At 34.3% G+C, this 17,775-nt stretch overlaps 1 protein-coding gene across 1 annotated transcript; it reads right to left on the bottom strand.

Moving 5' to 3' along the window:
* Window positions 1-549: 549 nt before the first annotated feature.
* On the bottom strand, window positions 550-16,593 carry LOC145570159 (nuclear pore complex protein NUP107-like). Its single transcript, XM_081629172.1, has 24 exons — window positions 16,393-16,593; window positions 15,119-15,447; window positions 14,958-15,027; window positions 14,187-14,302; window positions 13,637-13,668; window positions 13,398-13,523; window positions 12,518-12,676; window positions 11,294-11,386; window positions 11,055-11,222; window positions 10,812-10,910; window positions 9,626-9,861; window positions 9,489-9,546; window positions 8,058-8,146; window positions 7,363-7,494; window positions 6,604-6,726; window positions 6,412-6,510; window positions 6,135-6,323; window positions 5,112-5,286; window positions 4,559-4,715; window positions 4,192-4,394; window positions 3,086-3,227; window positions 1,703-1,863; window positions 1,473-1,589; window positions 550-721 (listed from the first exon to the last, which is right to left on the bottom strand). Exons 1-24 carry the CDS (start codon window positions 16,470-16,472, stop codon window positions 632-634), a joined length of 3,243 nt encoding a protein of 1,080 aa, XP_081485298.1. The 5' UTR covers window positions 16,473-16,593; the 3' UTR covers window positions 550-631.
* Window positions 16,594-17,775: the final 1,182 nt, after the last annotated feature.

Genomic DNA, 17,775 nt, shown 5'->3' with positions numbered 1-17,775 from the left:
TCCTATCCCCCCCCCCCCCCCCTCTCTTTGTGTGAAGAAATATAATCTATCCCTCTGTATGAGTAACAGTAATAAATTTTAAGAAGCATGTAATCTATATTCTAATACTACGAACTAGTTTTATCTTGTTATTATAAAAGTAATTTAGATGAATTAAATTCACATATAAAAAAAATAAATAAATAATTGAAGTGCTTTGAATTATACTTGCGATAATTAAATTAAAGCTTCCCTCCCAGTTTCAAGAGATCCTGAGATTTACACAATATAAACTTGCAATACATTATCGATTATAATTGCATATTGTCAAGCACTCAAGCGTGATAATCAAAGTATTGCAAAAAAAAAATTTAAAAGCAAGAACAAATTTCTTACAAACACTTGCATGTAAAAAAAAAAATTTCAAAAGTTGCTTGGGAGCATTTCTACTCCCATAATTAAATTAAAGCCTTTTTGCTCTTTCACTTAGGTTTCCAGATTGTACACTCACATTTCAATATTTACAGGTTATAAACAGACAGATACAAAGTAGATAATATTTTCATAAAATAACAAATGAATTAATATCATTAAAGAAAAGGTGTTATACAAAACATCAATATTTCCTAAAAAAATTATAGCAAAATTGAAATCAGTACAATTCTTCATGGGTATTCCTAGAGCTTTCCTCCTGGAGCTCCATCAAGCATACTGAATACTCCCTCTCAAACAACAAAAATTCCTGGAACAAATAAAGATGACTTCAGTGAGCAGCGCCTAAACATGAATATATGATACTCCGATATATACAACAGTTGTCAATAAGTCTACAAATACAGCCTCAAACAGGTTCAAACTTCACAAAATGTTCCTTGTGCGTGTGTGAGTTTTTTTTTTTTTTTTTTTTTTTGGGGGGGGGGGGGGGGGGGGGGGGGGGGCGGTGTCAGATCTGCAGATAAGTGCTTTGAAAATATACTATACAGAGCAAGCAAAATAATCTATGCGGACACACTTTGAACCAAGGTTTCAAGTACAGCAATCCACAAGCTTTAACCAGTTGAGCTGACAATTAGAGTATAAAAAATTGACTACCAAAATGGTTCCTTTGCCCACAAACAAAAGCTCTTATATGACAAGACTGTAGGTATGTGCTTGATCATAAATAAAAAAAAAAAAAACAAAAACATAAACAAAAAAAGTATGTGCTTGATCTGGGTACTACTGTCAATCTATGAATTAAAATGGAACTTGAAACCACTCAAAAGATGCTCACACAGTAATGCAGCGACCTTAAAACTGGTTGCATCAAAGAAGACTATCACTAATAAGCTGAGAAGCCAGTATATTTATGATGGCTGTAGAAATGTAGTAATGATCTCCATTATCTTCTACCAAGATGAATGTCATAACCAATAAACTAAAATCAAAAAGTATAACATACAAAGGTAAGCTTTATAATTTAAGGAGTTATTTTTTTAGGGTAATTAGTGTACCTGCAGTTGCTGTTGACTAAATAAATGAAGATATCCTGATTCTGGGCAAGCAACAAGCTCAATCAACTCATCATGCCTGTCAGGAATCTCAAACAACTCCACTAATGAAACAGACACCTGCAAACATAGTTACAAGTGGAGTTCAGAATCTACTTATTACAAACAATAGGAACATTAGCCATTCAAATGCAAATGACAGAAAATTTGAATGGCTACCAGAACACACTTACCTGCATGCAGCGTAGAATTAATTCTGGAAGACAACACCTACGACAGAGACCACGCACTATGTATGCAGCTGGGTATATCAAGGATCCTTCAGCATTAGAATACCAAGCATCCAATCGTGAAATCTCCATTGTGACACCAGCTTGAAATCGAGAAAGTTCACCTGCGTTATATAATATCCACTTTATCAATAACCAGCATATTTTTATCCCTTGGTTCATATAATAAAGCAGGGCAAAGAGAATGATGCAGCTAACTTATTTCGATTGATTAATGATCTTACTTTTACTTAAAGTGTAGACAGAAAAAAGTATTATTGTCCTCGACCGCAAAAGGTCACTCAATATTTTTAGACATAGAGCATGCAAGGATTTCCAGCTAACCAAAGTACCAAACGCACCTAACGTTTATCAACAAGGCATTACACACATCATCTCCTCTCCTTATACGAGTTATCCCATCAAAACCAGCACAGCAAGCATGCAATAGAACTGTTACGCTTCCTAAAAAGAAAAACACTAATTATGCAACCCAGTACAAAGTACTCAAATATATATATGACAATATTGCTCCACTACGACAGTCCCGAGATTATATTCGATTAAAGATCAGCATCAAATTTTAAACAAGCTACTGCCTACAGTACCCCACTAAATTAGGTGATTAATTGAGGTATCTCCAAGGTTTAACTCTATCCACTGTTAAATGATTATAGCAGTGAACTCCCAAATGATTAACCCAGCCTTCCACTTTGGAACTATGTTATTTATTGTCATGTCTGGCCACTCATAAAGCTCTCAGAAATGAGTTTAAGATTGGAAGAAAAAATTAAAAAAAAAAAAAATCAAGTGCATATTGTTAGGAAAGCTTCCAAAAGTAGACAGATATAACGATTTGCCATCACCCACTCAATATAGTACCAGTGATGTATGCAGGATGATCCTATGTCCTACAAGATAAATTTGAAATCTAGACTGCCTAAAATCATTATCATAACAAATGAACATTTTCAATTTACACTCCGCAAGAGGAAAGAACAAAGAATTGCTAAGAACAGTCACTAATTCAAGTAGCTTAGGCTTCCCAGATACAATAGCATGACAAAGAATTTTAAAATGTAATTTTTCTTGAATTCCACATTAGAAAATTACCACACCCATGAACAATTTACTTGGCACTACAAGATATGCAAGCTTTATAAAATACACAAAGGCACACTGACTTGCATGATTTAGCAATTAATTAAAGCAATTCAATACTAGGAGAATATGCACCAACAGTCCTACAGTAAACTTCATTTTTTCAAATCACTTACCAAACTCTTTAGAATCATTGGAAAAAAAAAGTGCATAATCATCAAAGTCTTGATGTTGAAATTTTTTTACCTTTAAAACCCGCTGCCATTACACTGGCAAGGATACCACCATCATTCAGTTCATGAGGCCCTAATCCATCACCTACCACTGCTAAGCAGCGGAGGATAACCTCAACACAGAAATTATTCTTAGGCGAAACCTTAACATCGACCTGGAAATATAAAATATTTAAGAATTCTAGACAAGTGCAAAATACAATATGTATAATTCTGTTTAGAATTCTTCACAATCAGAAAAGCTTCACAAAGATACTGTGATCATAATCGATAGACATGTAAGTAAAATCTTGCACATGGAGAAGAAAGCGACTAATTAAAAGTTAATGCTAGCGTTCTAGATTTAAAATTTCTTATAGCAGTCATTATTGTTTATAAGACAAAAGGTTGCTCACAAGTCACATCACCAGATCCCAATCCCTCTGAGTGTATTTATGGTATTTGTGTAAGAAATGTAGGAAAGAAAGTGAAACAAGAGAGGTTTTGTGTAAGAAAACGAATAAAAGTATAGCATGCGGGGTTTGAAATAAACAATGAAAATGGAAAGTGTAACCTACAAAAATACAGAGGGAATACAACATAATTTCAGGAAACATGTGAAAGAAAATAAAATAAAATAGACCAGCCAATGAATTGGATGATAAATGTAAAGATTTTAAAAGGTTTGCAAACGACCCTCTCTGATCACCATAAACTGAAATGTTTCAAGACTTACTCATTCACAAAAAAATGAATTATGGAAAAATTGGACATTATATTAAAGTATGAGTGGTGTGTAGAAAATAATCTCGACTACAAATTTTGCACCAGCTCTTCTGAATTTTTCCTGTAGCCTGTATGTGTACAAGATAATCTCACATTAAGTGAATTCCACCCCAAACACTTCAATTTTATCTAATGATAGTTCAAACTACTTCATTCAACAAACCTATACATGAAACGAACCAATACCAGGTGTAATCAAAGTGTTATATAAGCGATTGTGGGATTGCTTTCTTCTATAACCTAAAAAGCATGGATCATTAGATGTAAATTCTCACCACGGGATAAATTTCTGTGCAAAACAGTCAAACTTTGGAATTCTTTTTTGCCAACATTTCCCAAATAAAAAGGGTTTACCGTTAATTGTCGATTTGATACAACTTCCTCGGTCACCGAAGAGTAGAGGGCACTCATTAATGTGGCACATAGGGTGGCATCTGGACACATGCATTCACCAGAAGGCAAACATAATATCGCTGTGGCTTGCAATTCAAGGACTACAGGTTCTGTTGTGTCATAAATTTGATCTTCGCCTGGAATCAACCATGGATTTTCATTTCCTGTGGCAGGACAACAAAAAGGAAACAGCAAGTTACGTAAAAGCAAGTTGCAAGAGAGAATGGTAATTTCCTATGCTTCTAGAGGGGTGTCCCTCCACTGAACTACAACCTCAATTTCTTATTTTATTATAAAAAATAAATAAAAATAAAAAATAAAAACTCACTCAGTAGGAGTAACAACGAAGAGCCAAGTGCTTCTTTTGCTGCTGAATTCACTTTCTGTTTTTCTTCCACAGATAGCTCACTGGGAGGAACCTCTGCATTCTCCAGTTCATATTGTAACCAGTTGCGATATGTTGCATCACAGGAGTAGTACTCACTCTGATTCAGGATAAACTTTGTCACTAATAGAGAATTGCAATCTAAATAAGACATACTAGGAGGTCAAAAATAGAACAAACATACTTCTTCCGTGTTTAAATAAATGAAATGTTTTGACTTTCACGGAGTTTTAAGAAAGTTAGTTGAATTTATTAAAATAATAGATAGTGGGGTGTAAGTTTGAGGAAAGAGAAGAGAGTAAGGGGTTTTGTGGGGACCATTAGTTACTAGAGTTATTAAAAGATAGAGAGAATACTACTAAAATATAGAGAAAAATTACTAAAAAAGGAAACGTTTCATTTATTTAAACAAGGCTGGAAAAGGAAAACGTTTCATTTATTTAAACACGGAGGGAGTACAAGTAAGTAAATTGAACAACATTTCAATAATGCATACCCAATCTCTGAACTCCTTCAGGTAGTCAGATACATCATGATCCTCAAAAGCTAGAAGATTTTCAGTGGGTTGCTTCAAGGGTTCAGCAAGAAAACTAAGCAGTTTATGAGCACCTAAGGGCATTGCTGGCACCCTCCACATGGATATCAAAGCAAATTCTCTGAAGAGTATATTACTGTAGAAAGAAAGATTCTTCAACAAGCCAGCACCAAAAAAACAACAAGGAATAGAAGATCTCAATCAACGGTTTATTGTTTTAGTCCTTTTAGATTTTCATATTGAAGTAATGAAAATTGATTAGCAAAGAATCAAACACAGCTTGTTACAAATTTACAATTAGAGCACAACAATAGTTGAGATGCAAACGAATTCATCTCAGAAAAATCATATTCAGAGTTCAGAGAAAAGTGTATAGCCAATCAGTTCCCTTCTTGGAGAACAATTGGATGGCTTGTATCAGCTTTACACATGCCTCGGGCAGACTATCATACCCAAGCTACAAGATATCCCAACCCTAAAGTTGCATTGGCTTCTCTATCTACTCAGATTTATATCGTGTATATAATACTAATACTTATAGTGTACATAATACTAAATTACTAGTAACTGCAAGTGAAACATAGCAGACTTTAATGTTCCCTCATAACTTATAATTTAAGTAGAAAAATAATCTTGTTCAGTTCTTTAAAATGCAAAGCTTTGACAACTTTCCTAGATTTGTTATAACATAATGTTGATTCATTTTTTGAATTAGTTGCAAAGATCTTGAATTTAAAAATGCAATCTAACCCAAAAAACCAGCGAAAGCATTTTCCTCAACGGTAAGATTCGAGTTTGGCTTGGGTACAGGACTAATAATACACTGCGCAAGGACCCAAGCAATGCATAGCAAGAAATTTTTTTAACTCCATCATCACCACCACATAAAAGGAGGAGAGATACAGCAATAAATTATCATGTAGTTCATTATATACAAAAAGAGATCGCATTTTATAGTATGCTAAAACTAATTACACAAAGTACCTATGCATAAGTGCTCGTAGAAGAAGCCTGGCACCAACAGTTTCAACATCATCAACTGTAGATGGAGGAGTGAAACAAAGCCATTGTATTGTCATAGCTTTATCAAGTGATTGTAGCCGATGTTGTTCTGCAACATCTGCAGAGTTATCATACTTGCTAACTTTGATTTCCCGAGATCTTGACAATACACTGTTGAAACATAATTTAGTAGATTGATAAGTTGGATACTTGTAAGACAGACAAGCTTCCAGACTACAGAAGAATGAAAAGCTGTTACCTCCCAATGATCTCTTCAAAGCTGCCTTTTAATTCATCTCCAGGAGAAAATGGCAGATACTCCATAGCAGATACAAATAATTTGTACTTAACATGTACACTAATAACAAAGTTACGTCAGAAAAAACAATGATATATAGATGTTTAACAGAACAAAAGAGGATAATATTCAAAAGATGAACAGGAAAGTTACCTAGCATTCAGTCGTAGCTCCATCATGTGCACAAAGAGGTCAATGCAACGATGGCGTGCAAGGTATGAAGCATATATTCCAACTAGTTCCTCATGTTGTTGCGAAAATAGGTACATTACATAGCTGCAGAGTAATTACAACTAAGGTTTACTGTTCTAAAAAGAAAAAAACAGTCTATTAACAAAGGAAAGCAGGTGTCCTTTGTGTGCAATTGGCAAGTTAATGGATTATTTTGGAATACAGCTTGAGTGTTCACAGAACAGTTAAATGGCATACTACACGTTGACATATTTTATTTTTTCCTTAGTGTTTGAAAAATATCTACCAATGTATTTTGTTTTTGCAGTTTAAAATGAAAACTACTGCACAGTATTACATTTAAAGTCATCATATGTAGGCAAAACTAAAGAAATCTAGAGAGCTCAAGATGGAACTATGTGGATAGTGATTTATTTTTATAAACTTAAGAAGGTTTTAAGCCTTAACATATAATGCTATTCGTCAAGGAAAACAGAACCTAGACATAAAATTCAATTTCCTAACAAGTCATAATTACATAAATTACTAGCAGTATAGATTCGACTAGGTGATCATTCATCAGCCCATACAATTCATTGAGCATTCTAAGCATTTGGTGTCTCTAATAGAAATCATTACATAACGCCAAAGGCAAGTTGTTCAAAATAAGATAATTTTGCGATTATAATTGTCTATTAAAAATCATGAATATATAAGAATACCAAATAAATTTGCACTTACATGTGAAGAATGAGATCACCAACGTTCATTATTTTCTCCTTGAACACATCCTTCACTTCATCTCCAAGCAAAAATCTAAGCACCAATACTAGATGAGCTCCAAAACGAATCATATGTGGATCTCCATGAGGCCTGAAGTACATCGAGTCAAGCCACACAAAAAATACCAAACCAAATTTATGTTTGTTATCAATGTAATAAGAAAATAATACATTATTTGAGAAGCAATATGTATGCTAAATTAGCATGATTAGCATGAAGAAATCCATAATGCTATATGTAAATTAACAAGCAATACAAGCATTTAAGCCCCATAAACAGGCCAAGCATGATCCAAAATTTTATCCAAGGACTTCAAATTTTTGATAATTTTGCCAATAACAACAACAATCAAAGCCTTAATGGCTTAATCCCTTAGTTTTTAATAATTTTGCCAATGAACTAAAATGTAAAACGAAAATCTTGGGACAAAAAGTTCCTTCAATTGGCCCGTGAATGACACAATACTGTCTATGCCAATACCGATTTACTTTTTAAATCTCTTCTCATTACTCCACATCACAGGGGTATTTTTTAAAAAGACACTAGTAAAAAAAAAGGCTTATATTCTGGGAAAGTGGGAATCCAAGCTAATCAAAATAGAAACAAAATCATAATAAAAATTCGCATACAGCTATAAACAACACTTCTTATACCTGAAGGCATTTTGATCATCATCTGAAGGTGATATCCAGGACCATACAAGGTCCAGTAGGTGTGGTATATCTCCAGACATAAGATTCATCTGTTTTTCAGGAAGGAAAAAAAAAAATTCAAATTTAAGGCAAAGATAATTGCAACTGTAACAAGAGGCAATATTCAACTTAAAGCAACAATCGAGGAAAATAAAAAAGTATGGTATAGAAACTCAGAAAGCCACCAACAGAAGGCGAAAACCAATTTCTTATAGCTGACAATTTACAGAGCATACAGTCCTTACCCTCACTGCAGCAACTTTCTGATTGCCATATGTAACTTGCTTATAATATTCTATTTATTTTCCTTTTTGCTCCCACATTCCCATCACTATGCAAATACACTTTTCCTTCTTCCTTCAAATTCCCATAGCTATTCAACTACACATTAAAATAGCTCAACTAATCACCACTACGAATAATGGTATTTTGCTTCAACGAAGTATTGCACAACTGCACAAGCATCATGTAATCCCTCCATCACACTATTGTGTTCAGATGTACTATATTTATTTATTTGGTTAATCATCAAGAACCAACTTTGGATTGTACCATGTTATCATTATCTTTTTGTACTAACTTGCTAAGATCTACTTAAGAGGATTAGGGGAAGGAGGGGGGGGGGGGGGGGGGGGGGTAAGTTTGACACCAAATAGTTAATAACAAAAATCAAAGTGGGACAAAACAAGGAATGACTAAATTACTAGAGCTCGAAAAAAAAATGATCCTCTTCTTTTGTCCGAAGACTGAAGATGATTAGATGTTGGTTGAGAACTAAGCAGTAAAAACAATCTAAGATTTAATCCAACCAGCAAAAATTACATATAATGTATTTGAGGAGATGAGATATTTAAATGTGATTCTACTGTTAAAAAATTTTATTACATTTTATTCCAAGTTCCTTTACACCCAAAACTATAGTGAATATAAGAATACCAACAGTGCAAAAGAATTGTTTTCTTCTTTCCTTCTCTAGGGACTTTATGAGTTGGGGGCATAATAAAAGGTACACATCTTTGTTTCAAAACATGGAAAAAACGAGAAAGCACAAACAAAACCACACACAATCAGTTTTATCTTTCATTAGGAAAAGCAGACTTCCCTTCTTCTAAGCTAGGAGTTACCAGACTACGTACAGCAACTTGCCGGTGGCTGGCAATAATCACTTAACCAATTGCTATAATAGATTAAGAGAATATTTTACGCAGACACATCAGCAAAGCAATAAATCCACTGTAAAAAAAGGTCTAAGGAGTCCAGATATATACATTACAGGACTTTACCTATGAGCTATGACAAATCATACAAAAACTAAAAACATTATGAAATGTGTACAATTATTTAGATTTATCCAACCAAAAGGACATCAAAATGTTCTAATGAAATGCTTGCCTCAATCTGGCGATGCTGCTCCTTGCATCCACGAGTAACAGCTTCATGTACCATGTCACTGCATCACATAGGGAACATGATAAATTTCTGAAATCAGAAAAATAGAATAGAGATACAGCAATAACTTCCTGTGATACCTGGAATGAAGTTTTTGAATAAGAGAAGAAAGATGGCGTGGTTGCTGGTTCAGAATTTGTAGAGGCCAGTTCTCTGGCCTTCCAAAAGATCCAGAACTGCTAACTCTTTGACCAGGACTTGCACCATTAGCCTCTTCACAATTTTTTAAGAGTTCCATTCTTCCAGGCTGCAAACGGGCCAACTCCATGTCCATCTGGACATCAAGCCATGACTTGGCCATTGCCCAACATGCTGACTGGAAAAATAGCAAGCATCAGACTACAGTTTAAGGGAGAAAGAAAAAAGCCAATTAGATGTATGGAAAGTAAAATATTATCAGTAGTATATAAACAATGAGCCTTACAGGCTACAGCGAATTATACCTCATCCTCAAGCCAAACGACTGAGAAAAGGTTCACAGATTCAATCGGAAGTCAGAACTCTAACCTCCTCTATTCCCACAGCCCCACATTGAACGGGAAAATTAAAAAAGAAGGTAACAAAAAGAATAAAGATGGTAGTAAGAATAACATGAGGTGGTCACATCACAGTTGAGATGAAGATCCCTGAGTTTTCTAGCAAAATATGTCAACTGATATTTGCTATTAATAACTCGTGCAGAATATTCCATTGAAATCACATTGACCCAAGAGATTTAATCATTTCTGTGAAAAATTGTATTACAGCAACAATAATATTCTTATTAATCTTTAATGCCCCAGACTGTTATAAATCCATAAGTTGCAGGCTATTTTTGTGATTGCAGCCAACAGGTAATTTTCAGATTTGAGAAAAATAAAACGCCAAATATTCATACTCACAAGTTATCAGCCTCATGGCCCTGCCTCCCTGATCCTGATCTACCTGAATCAAACCCCACACCCCTTCAAGGGTACCAAATTCTATTTTCAGGGAAGATCCTATCCACCCCCACCCCCTTTAATAAAACAAAATCCTCAACAATCGCCCCAGGCTTGAGCCACTACGGTGACAACACACAAAACAAGACCACTATCAACCCACATCCTACCACTAGAAAAGCACAACCTAGAGTGAATCAACAGTCACCAGGCCAACCAACAACAAAAGTTGGCTCTAGCTCTGAACATGTCTGCAGCATTTCAAGGCATGCTTGGATGATCAAGGGAAATGCGATGAACAAGCAAACAATTTTTTTAATGAAAAGGTAACTACAGATGTATTTACCTCCCAGTCCATGCATATCGGAAACATTCGCTTTAAGTTGCTACATTGAGCTGCATATACCGCTGCTTCATACTTTCCACCACCCTGCTCAGCGATTCTCTTGAATATGAACCAAACATAGATAAAAAAGAATCAATACCACCAATAGATATGAAGAAGATTGGACTTCTACGCCTAAAAATTAACAGAAAACGTTATACCGAACAACAATCAAACCAACCAAATGATTTACAATTCTCATACCTCTGAGGCAGAGTAACAAGCCCATTTCCAAAGGCGCCATTGACGACCAATTCCACTTTCCAGCTCAATTGCTTGTAGGATTCTGTTTTTACCATTTTTTGATAGTGCTTCAACAGATGGGACTAGGTCGGATCCTCCAAATGGACATAAACTTGCAGCCCTCCATGGCTATGTATGAAACTTAATTCAGAAAACGGTTCAATCAAAGAGAGAGGGTCTTTTTTCAAATAGATACATACCTGTCCAGCAGATCTGCAGAGGTCACATGCTTCTTCCAATCTTCCGGCACGTAGCAGAAGCCAAACATCTTCTAAAAGAGATTCATCTTGTTTCTGTTCAAAATAAACTAGTCATCATTTTTACAAATGTACAGACAGCTGAGATAAGTACGTTAAAAAAATCTGAAACAACTACGCATATATAGAGGAAGGATTGTACGCTAGTCCAAAACCGAACCAGACCAAAACTGAAATCGGAATGGACTGGAATCAAAAACCCAGAGCTTCTGGGATTGGGGAATGGATAGATATATTCCGGTCCGGTTGTAGACCGACTATAACTTTATGCTTTTTTAAAAAAAAAAAATGGTTTCCCGAAAAAACTTATATAATAAAATCTAGTTCAGTTAGACTTTGGATTTTATTGGTTTTGATTAAGTTTAATCAAATCAATCATATAGCTAGTTTAGATTCATAGGAAGAAAACAATCAACATGCCCAATTGGCCAATCTATCCATCAAGCAAGAAAAACTGCAGAATTTTTGAAAAAGAAAAAAAAAAAGTCTATTTATCAAATTAATCAACGACAAGATTCAATCATCAAAAAAAAAAATTAACAAAATAAATAAAAGGAAACTCAAGGAGAATTACAAGGAAAGAAAGAGAAGAAGAAAAAAAGGCTTACAATTTATATATAAATAATAAAACTAATAAGTAAAAAGGAGGGTACATATCAAGAAGAAAATGAGCAACAAAGATGATGCTGCAAAATTACACCATCACAAAACAGATTTGAATACCCTACAGCCTTCGCATAACACAAATCTCCACAACTACACTGAAACCTGGTAAACTTGATCCACTTCACGCAGCCCAAACACCTAGAATATTTCACCTTTCCAACCACTTTTTCTTATTTTAACCTTTTTCTTAACCCCCCCCCCCCCCCCCACACACACACACACACACGAACACAAACTTCTTACATGCTCTATCTTTAACCACCTTTTTCTTACCCACAAACTCACCGTTTCTTATTATTAGTACAAATAATTTATGTTAAGATCAAATGGAAACACAGGTAGTATAAACAGAAGAGACATCGAGAAGCAAATCAAAAAGGAGGTGATAAGGCATAGCATAAAAATAATTGAGAACTAAACTATGTGCTTTGAATTACACATACACAGACCAAATAAGATTTAGAAATTTTGAAATCAAGATAGAAGATTCCAGAAACATACTCTATCATCAGGCAATGGCTGTGCATTTTCTCGTGTTGGAGCATCAAAATCCAAGTGCTTAACTGTCTTCAGATTTTTTTCATTCTTTTTAAGATATCGTTGAGTATTATGCCAAATGCCAGAGCTAGGGAGATATGTACCAACATGAGATCCACGCACCTGCAAAATCAGAGAGTTTCTCTCACAAATAAAAGTGCCTAGCTAAGAAGAGCATGCGAGGTTTGCAACTCTTATAAATTGATAATCAATCAATACAACAAGCATATATTACACACAACAAGTCTAATATCAATGCTGCCTGGATACGAGAGATCCCTCAAAAAGTACCATTAGAGGAATCTGGGTAAATATCAATGATTCGAGTAAGGCCCTATTTTTTTATTTTTTTTTTTGAAAACATGAGTAAGGCCTCATTCACTTCACCTTAAAAATATAATACTCAGCAAAAACAATTTTAGTTCAGTAAAATTAATTTCAGTTCAGTAAAAATAATTTCAATTCAGTAAAAATAATTTCAGTTCAGCAAAAATAAGGTGAAGTGAACGGGGCCTAAGGAATAGTGTGCTGAATGCCCACCATGAGTACTTAAGATTCATAAAAAAAGTCGAAGTAACATAAGTGATGCCGAAAAGCAATCAATTAACACAACTTTTGAAGCTGGCCCCACAACTGCTATATTGGGATGAGAAGCAAAATTTCATGAAACAGGCAGAATTTGATGTTTCATTTAGATAACTAACAAATTCTGACTAACATTTCTAATAGAAAGACGAAGTTTTTAATTTAGATAACTAACATATTCCATTGAAATTATCCATAGTATCAGTCAATAAAAATGGCAATCAAATATGAGATATAGCAGAACAACAATTTAAACCACCTTGCTTTCTAATTCAAGAGCTTTGGACGCTAGATCTTCTAGCCACAGAACAATTCGAAGGCACAATTGGGCTGTGAGATCCGAAACAACAAACTGGCAAGCTTCCAGATGCGAAGTGGTTGGGGACTGATAAATGGAGTGCATGTCAGTGAGTTAACATATCCTCCATACGTAATGAGCTCAATAAACATAAAACAGGCACACCAAACCTCGAACGTTAAAATAAAAGAAAAGATTACCAGAAAAAGATCTTCAGGAACTTCCTCGCTTCCTGTGAATATTAGAAAAAAAAAAATTACTGGTTTAGAATCAGAAACAACTGCAAAAGTGACCTGATCAAATCGATAACTAGCCAAAAATTCTACACAGTTCCAACAAGTAAATTGTGCGTTCCACTAAAAATGAGCACTTAGGCGAAAGGAACCAATGCTAAAAAAAAATACTTACCAGATTTCTTTTCTTTGTAGTTTTTTTTTTTTAATTTTGCCAGTTCACAAACACATTCCAAAACAATGAAGGGCATCCCTAAATAGGCAGGGCAAGATAGATTTTGGAGGTTTGTATTGGCTTCAAATTTCTAAAAAAAAAACTTTCAAGACTTAAACAAGCATCACTTTTCACAAGTGATATAGGAATAACTATTTCATGTTCAAGCCAATAAAAACTGAGTATATGGGATGCATGAGGAAAAATAGGTGTGTTAGAGGACTTGTGATCCAGGATTGCAAATAAAGGCTTGATAAGTTCCAATTTGGCACAACAACATTGAAAAACTAGAAAGTTAATTACCTTTTCCATAGATATACCAAAGAAGTGACCAGGAAGCAGCTTCATCAAGCAATAACTGAGCCTTTTGTCGCATTAATCTGTCTTCTACAATTCGATGCCTCTCACTAGAACCATACCTAGAGAAAAATTGAGAGAACAGTCAAAATAGGAACGCACAAAAGTGTATGAGAGGGAAAGGGAGGGGAGGAGGTCATGTTGATCAAAACGCTTATAGCAGTGTGTTCATCTTTTCCACTTTTAATTCTCAACTTTATGTTTTATACATTGTTGTCTATGTTTCGTACAAATCAAACACAATACCTAAATTAATCGATCACTTACAATTTCATAACAATAGTCATGTGGGATCTTGTTAGATTTCTCTCGATGTGTTTTTTCAAACTATCAACCTATATAATTTTTACTTATTGATAATTAGAGATATTTACAATTGAATATATGCATAGGCACACGTGATAAAAGAAACATGTCAACTCCATCATACTACCTTCCCATAAATAATGCACATGTTTCGCAATGGTGATATGATAACAGGAATCTGTAATGTACAAAGATGTAACCACAAGAAAACAGATTATAACACTAATACTTTATAAGAGTGGCGTAAAGAGAGTGACAAGGAAGGAAAGTTTTACAAAGACAAACTTTCATACCAAATCAACACAGTAAAAAGGATTGGTATACGTGGTAATTACTAAGTTATTAAAGTACATTGTAACATTAAGCAACAGACTGTACATGATGTATGTGAAAACCATAAAACAAAAGTACCTTATAGATTCAGAAACATCGCGGCAAGATTTTTCAAACTGAAGAATTAGATCGGGAATAGATATAAGCCCTGCCACAGACAAATTTTCATAAGTTACACAATTAATTCAGCTAGATGTACAGTCACAACTGAATATCTTCAAGAGGGTTCTATATTGAACCTTGGCCGGCAGAATCTAGAAGAGATGCAAATAAAGAAAATGTTGATTCGCCGCAATCCTGCATATCCTCCTCAATCTTGCATGCTTTTAATGAATGACTCCCTGCCCGATGAGAAGAATCAACGGCACCACAAAACTCTGGTATTATTTGACTATCAGGGGATCTTCTTTTGTAGGCTGAATGTGTCCTGGAAGGTGTCCCTTCTCGATAACCCAAGCTGTCAACCTCGTGTTTGATATCTTCAAGGTACAATGCAGTATTAGACATTCTACCTTCACCAAGTTTGGAAGCAGGACTATCTTGAAGCGGAGAAGTGCTTGGCCTCTTCCTGCACTTAAATACAACTTAGTGTAACTATTGCAGTCAATATAACCAATTACCCATAACAGAAGAAAAATTCGTCTGGTTATAAACTTAACTCCTTCCAAGTTCCAACTCATAATTCTAGGACTTGAACTAACACATCCACAGAAAGACAGAGAGGGAGTGAAGAGGGGTGAGGAAAGAATATCAAAGGCAGAGCATCCCCATTTGAGATTTGTAATTTTCACTTCAGCCTCGCAAAGATTGAGCACCTCTGTAGTCTAAAGATTGTCCCTCAACACACTTTCGATCATCCTATTCCCCACACCCAACCCCCCAATTCCCACCCCTCCCCTTTCCATTTTTTCCAAGGTGCCTCGGATTCTGAGAAGGGTGTGCAAAGTGCAAACATATGGGAGTTAAACCAAAATTCTGAAACTACAATCTAAAGATATAAAGTTCCCAAAGAGGTCTACATCGATAATGCTACCCATTTTTTATTTTTTCACCTTCCTTTAAATTTATCTTTCCCTTTCCTCCTCTCTCATTCCACTTCACTTAACAGCGAAAACACCTACGCTACAACTTCACACTTCACTGCTTCTTCTGCTAACCTAATTAATCTCCAATTCATCAATTTGGGCTATCAAACAAAACCACTTATCACTGAAAATAGCTCTATTTTCCCAAATGAAATCATCCCAACTCAATCCAACAAAACCTCACTATAGCTAGACTGCTAATACAAACTAAATGTAAAATCAAAAACCTGGTAAAATAAATGCCACTATAACTTGCTTGAAAATCTAAAGAAGCAAACTTTATGGTCCAACAATTACTAAATTAATCATTCACATATAATCACTAAATGTAAAGCCGCAAATGCAAAAAATCAATGTAAAATTCGACAATGAGAAGCAATTTTAACACTAAAAAAAAAATACAGAAAATAAATTGAACAGAAGAATACCCGTATCGACGAAATTGCTCCCTGATGCTAAGGTCATGGGGATCAAAGTAGTTCGGAGAAGTCTCCATATCGACGTCCATGAGCTAATTGAATGTGGATTGATAAATTTACAGATTTTTCGACGCTGAAACAAAACCCTAGAAATTGGGGTTTAAGCGCGAAAAAGAGACTATTGCAATTGGAATTTTGATGGGTTTATGGTTTATGGTTTATGGATTTTGATTACTTTAGCGCGTTTTAGAAATTGAAAGTTAAGGTTTATTTGGCATTGTTTTTTGTTTTTTGTTTTCAGTTTTTATTTTTTTTTTTTTTAAATAAAAAACTAAAAACAGAAAATAAGGTAGTTTTACTTTTTTTTTTGTCAGTTTTTAAAATTATCATGATTTTAATAAGTTCATCTAATTTTGTCTCATTATATGATGTATATCATATGAGTTTGAAAAATAAAAAACCAAAAAACAGAAAACAGAAAATCATAGCGATGCCAAACAAACACTACAATTATTTTTTTCCCTTAAGTTTTAGTCTTTAAGCCATTAGTATTAGCTCATGGACGTCGATATTGTATTTTATGTATACGAAATTATTAAACAAAACACCTTAAAAGTATGTTTAAGATTTCCAAATCGATTTTTTAATCTCCCTACATATCATACACACCACCAAGTATAACTATATAAGTCTAATTACATATGACCAAGTTCAATTAGTGTAAACATAGAGTAAAATTAAGGTTAGTCTGGTATAATAAGTTCATTTTAAATAAATAAAAAATTCAAATAATTACCCATTATGGTGTTCAATATAAATGTATTTAACATGAGCATTTGTCAAAAAAAAATAAAAATTAATAAGAACATTTGTTAAAAGTTTTTTGTTTGTGTTGTTTGGTACAATGTTCAATAACAATCCATTTTGGCAACGTCACTAAGTTAATAAGCTTAAATTCGGTTAATTGCATAGAATCAAAAATGGTATGGACTGTGGAGTAAGGAATACTATGGTAGAAATATGTTATTGTAGTTGCAAACTATTTATTAAAATTTATGTTTATTTATTTTAAAATTGCTAACTAAATCATGTCAAAAAAAAAAAAAATTGCTAACTAAAAATGTGATTTATTATATCCAATTGCTAATTGATTTAATCATTTATAACCAACTCGTGAAAAAATGAGTCTGTTTAAGTAATACGTACGGAGTTTTATTTTACAAATGCAAAGCCAATGATTTTGAAGGCTATAAATAATAACTAGACGTAATATGTCATAGCTCAGACGTCACTTCTATTCCTATTTTCACCGGTGATATATTATTGAATGTAAATTAACTGCCTTGGATTCACTCTTCAATTAGCTAGCAAATTGAAAGCTCAATTAGGCCC

Source organism: Chenopodium album, chromosome 12, assembly GCF_948465745.1.
Source record: "Chenopodium album chromosome 12, dcCheAlbu1.1, whole genome shotgun sequence".
Classification (NCBI taxonomy): Eukaryota; Viridiplantae; Streptophyta; class Magnoliopsida; order Caryophyllales; family Amaranthaceae; genus Chenopodium; species Chenopodium album.
This window is presented reverse-complemented; position numbering and strand designations above follow the sequence as displayed.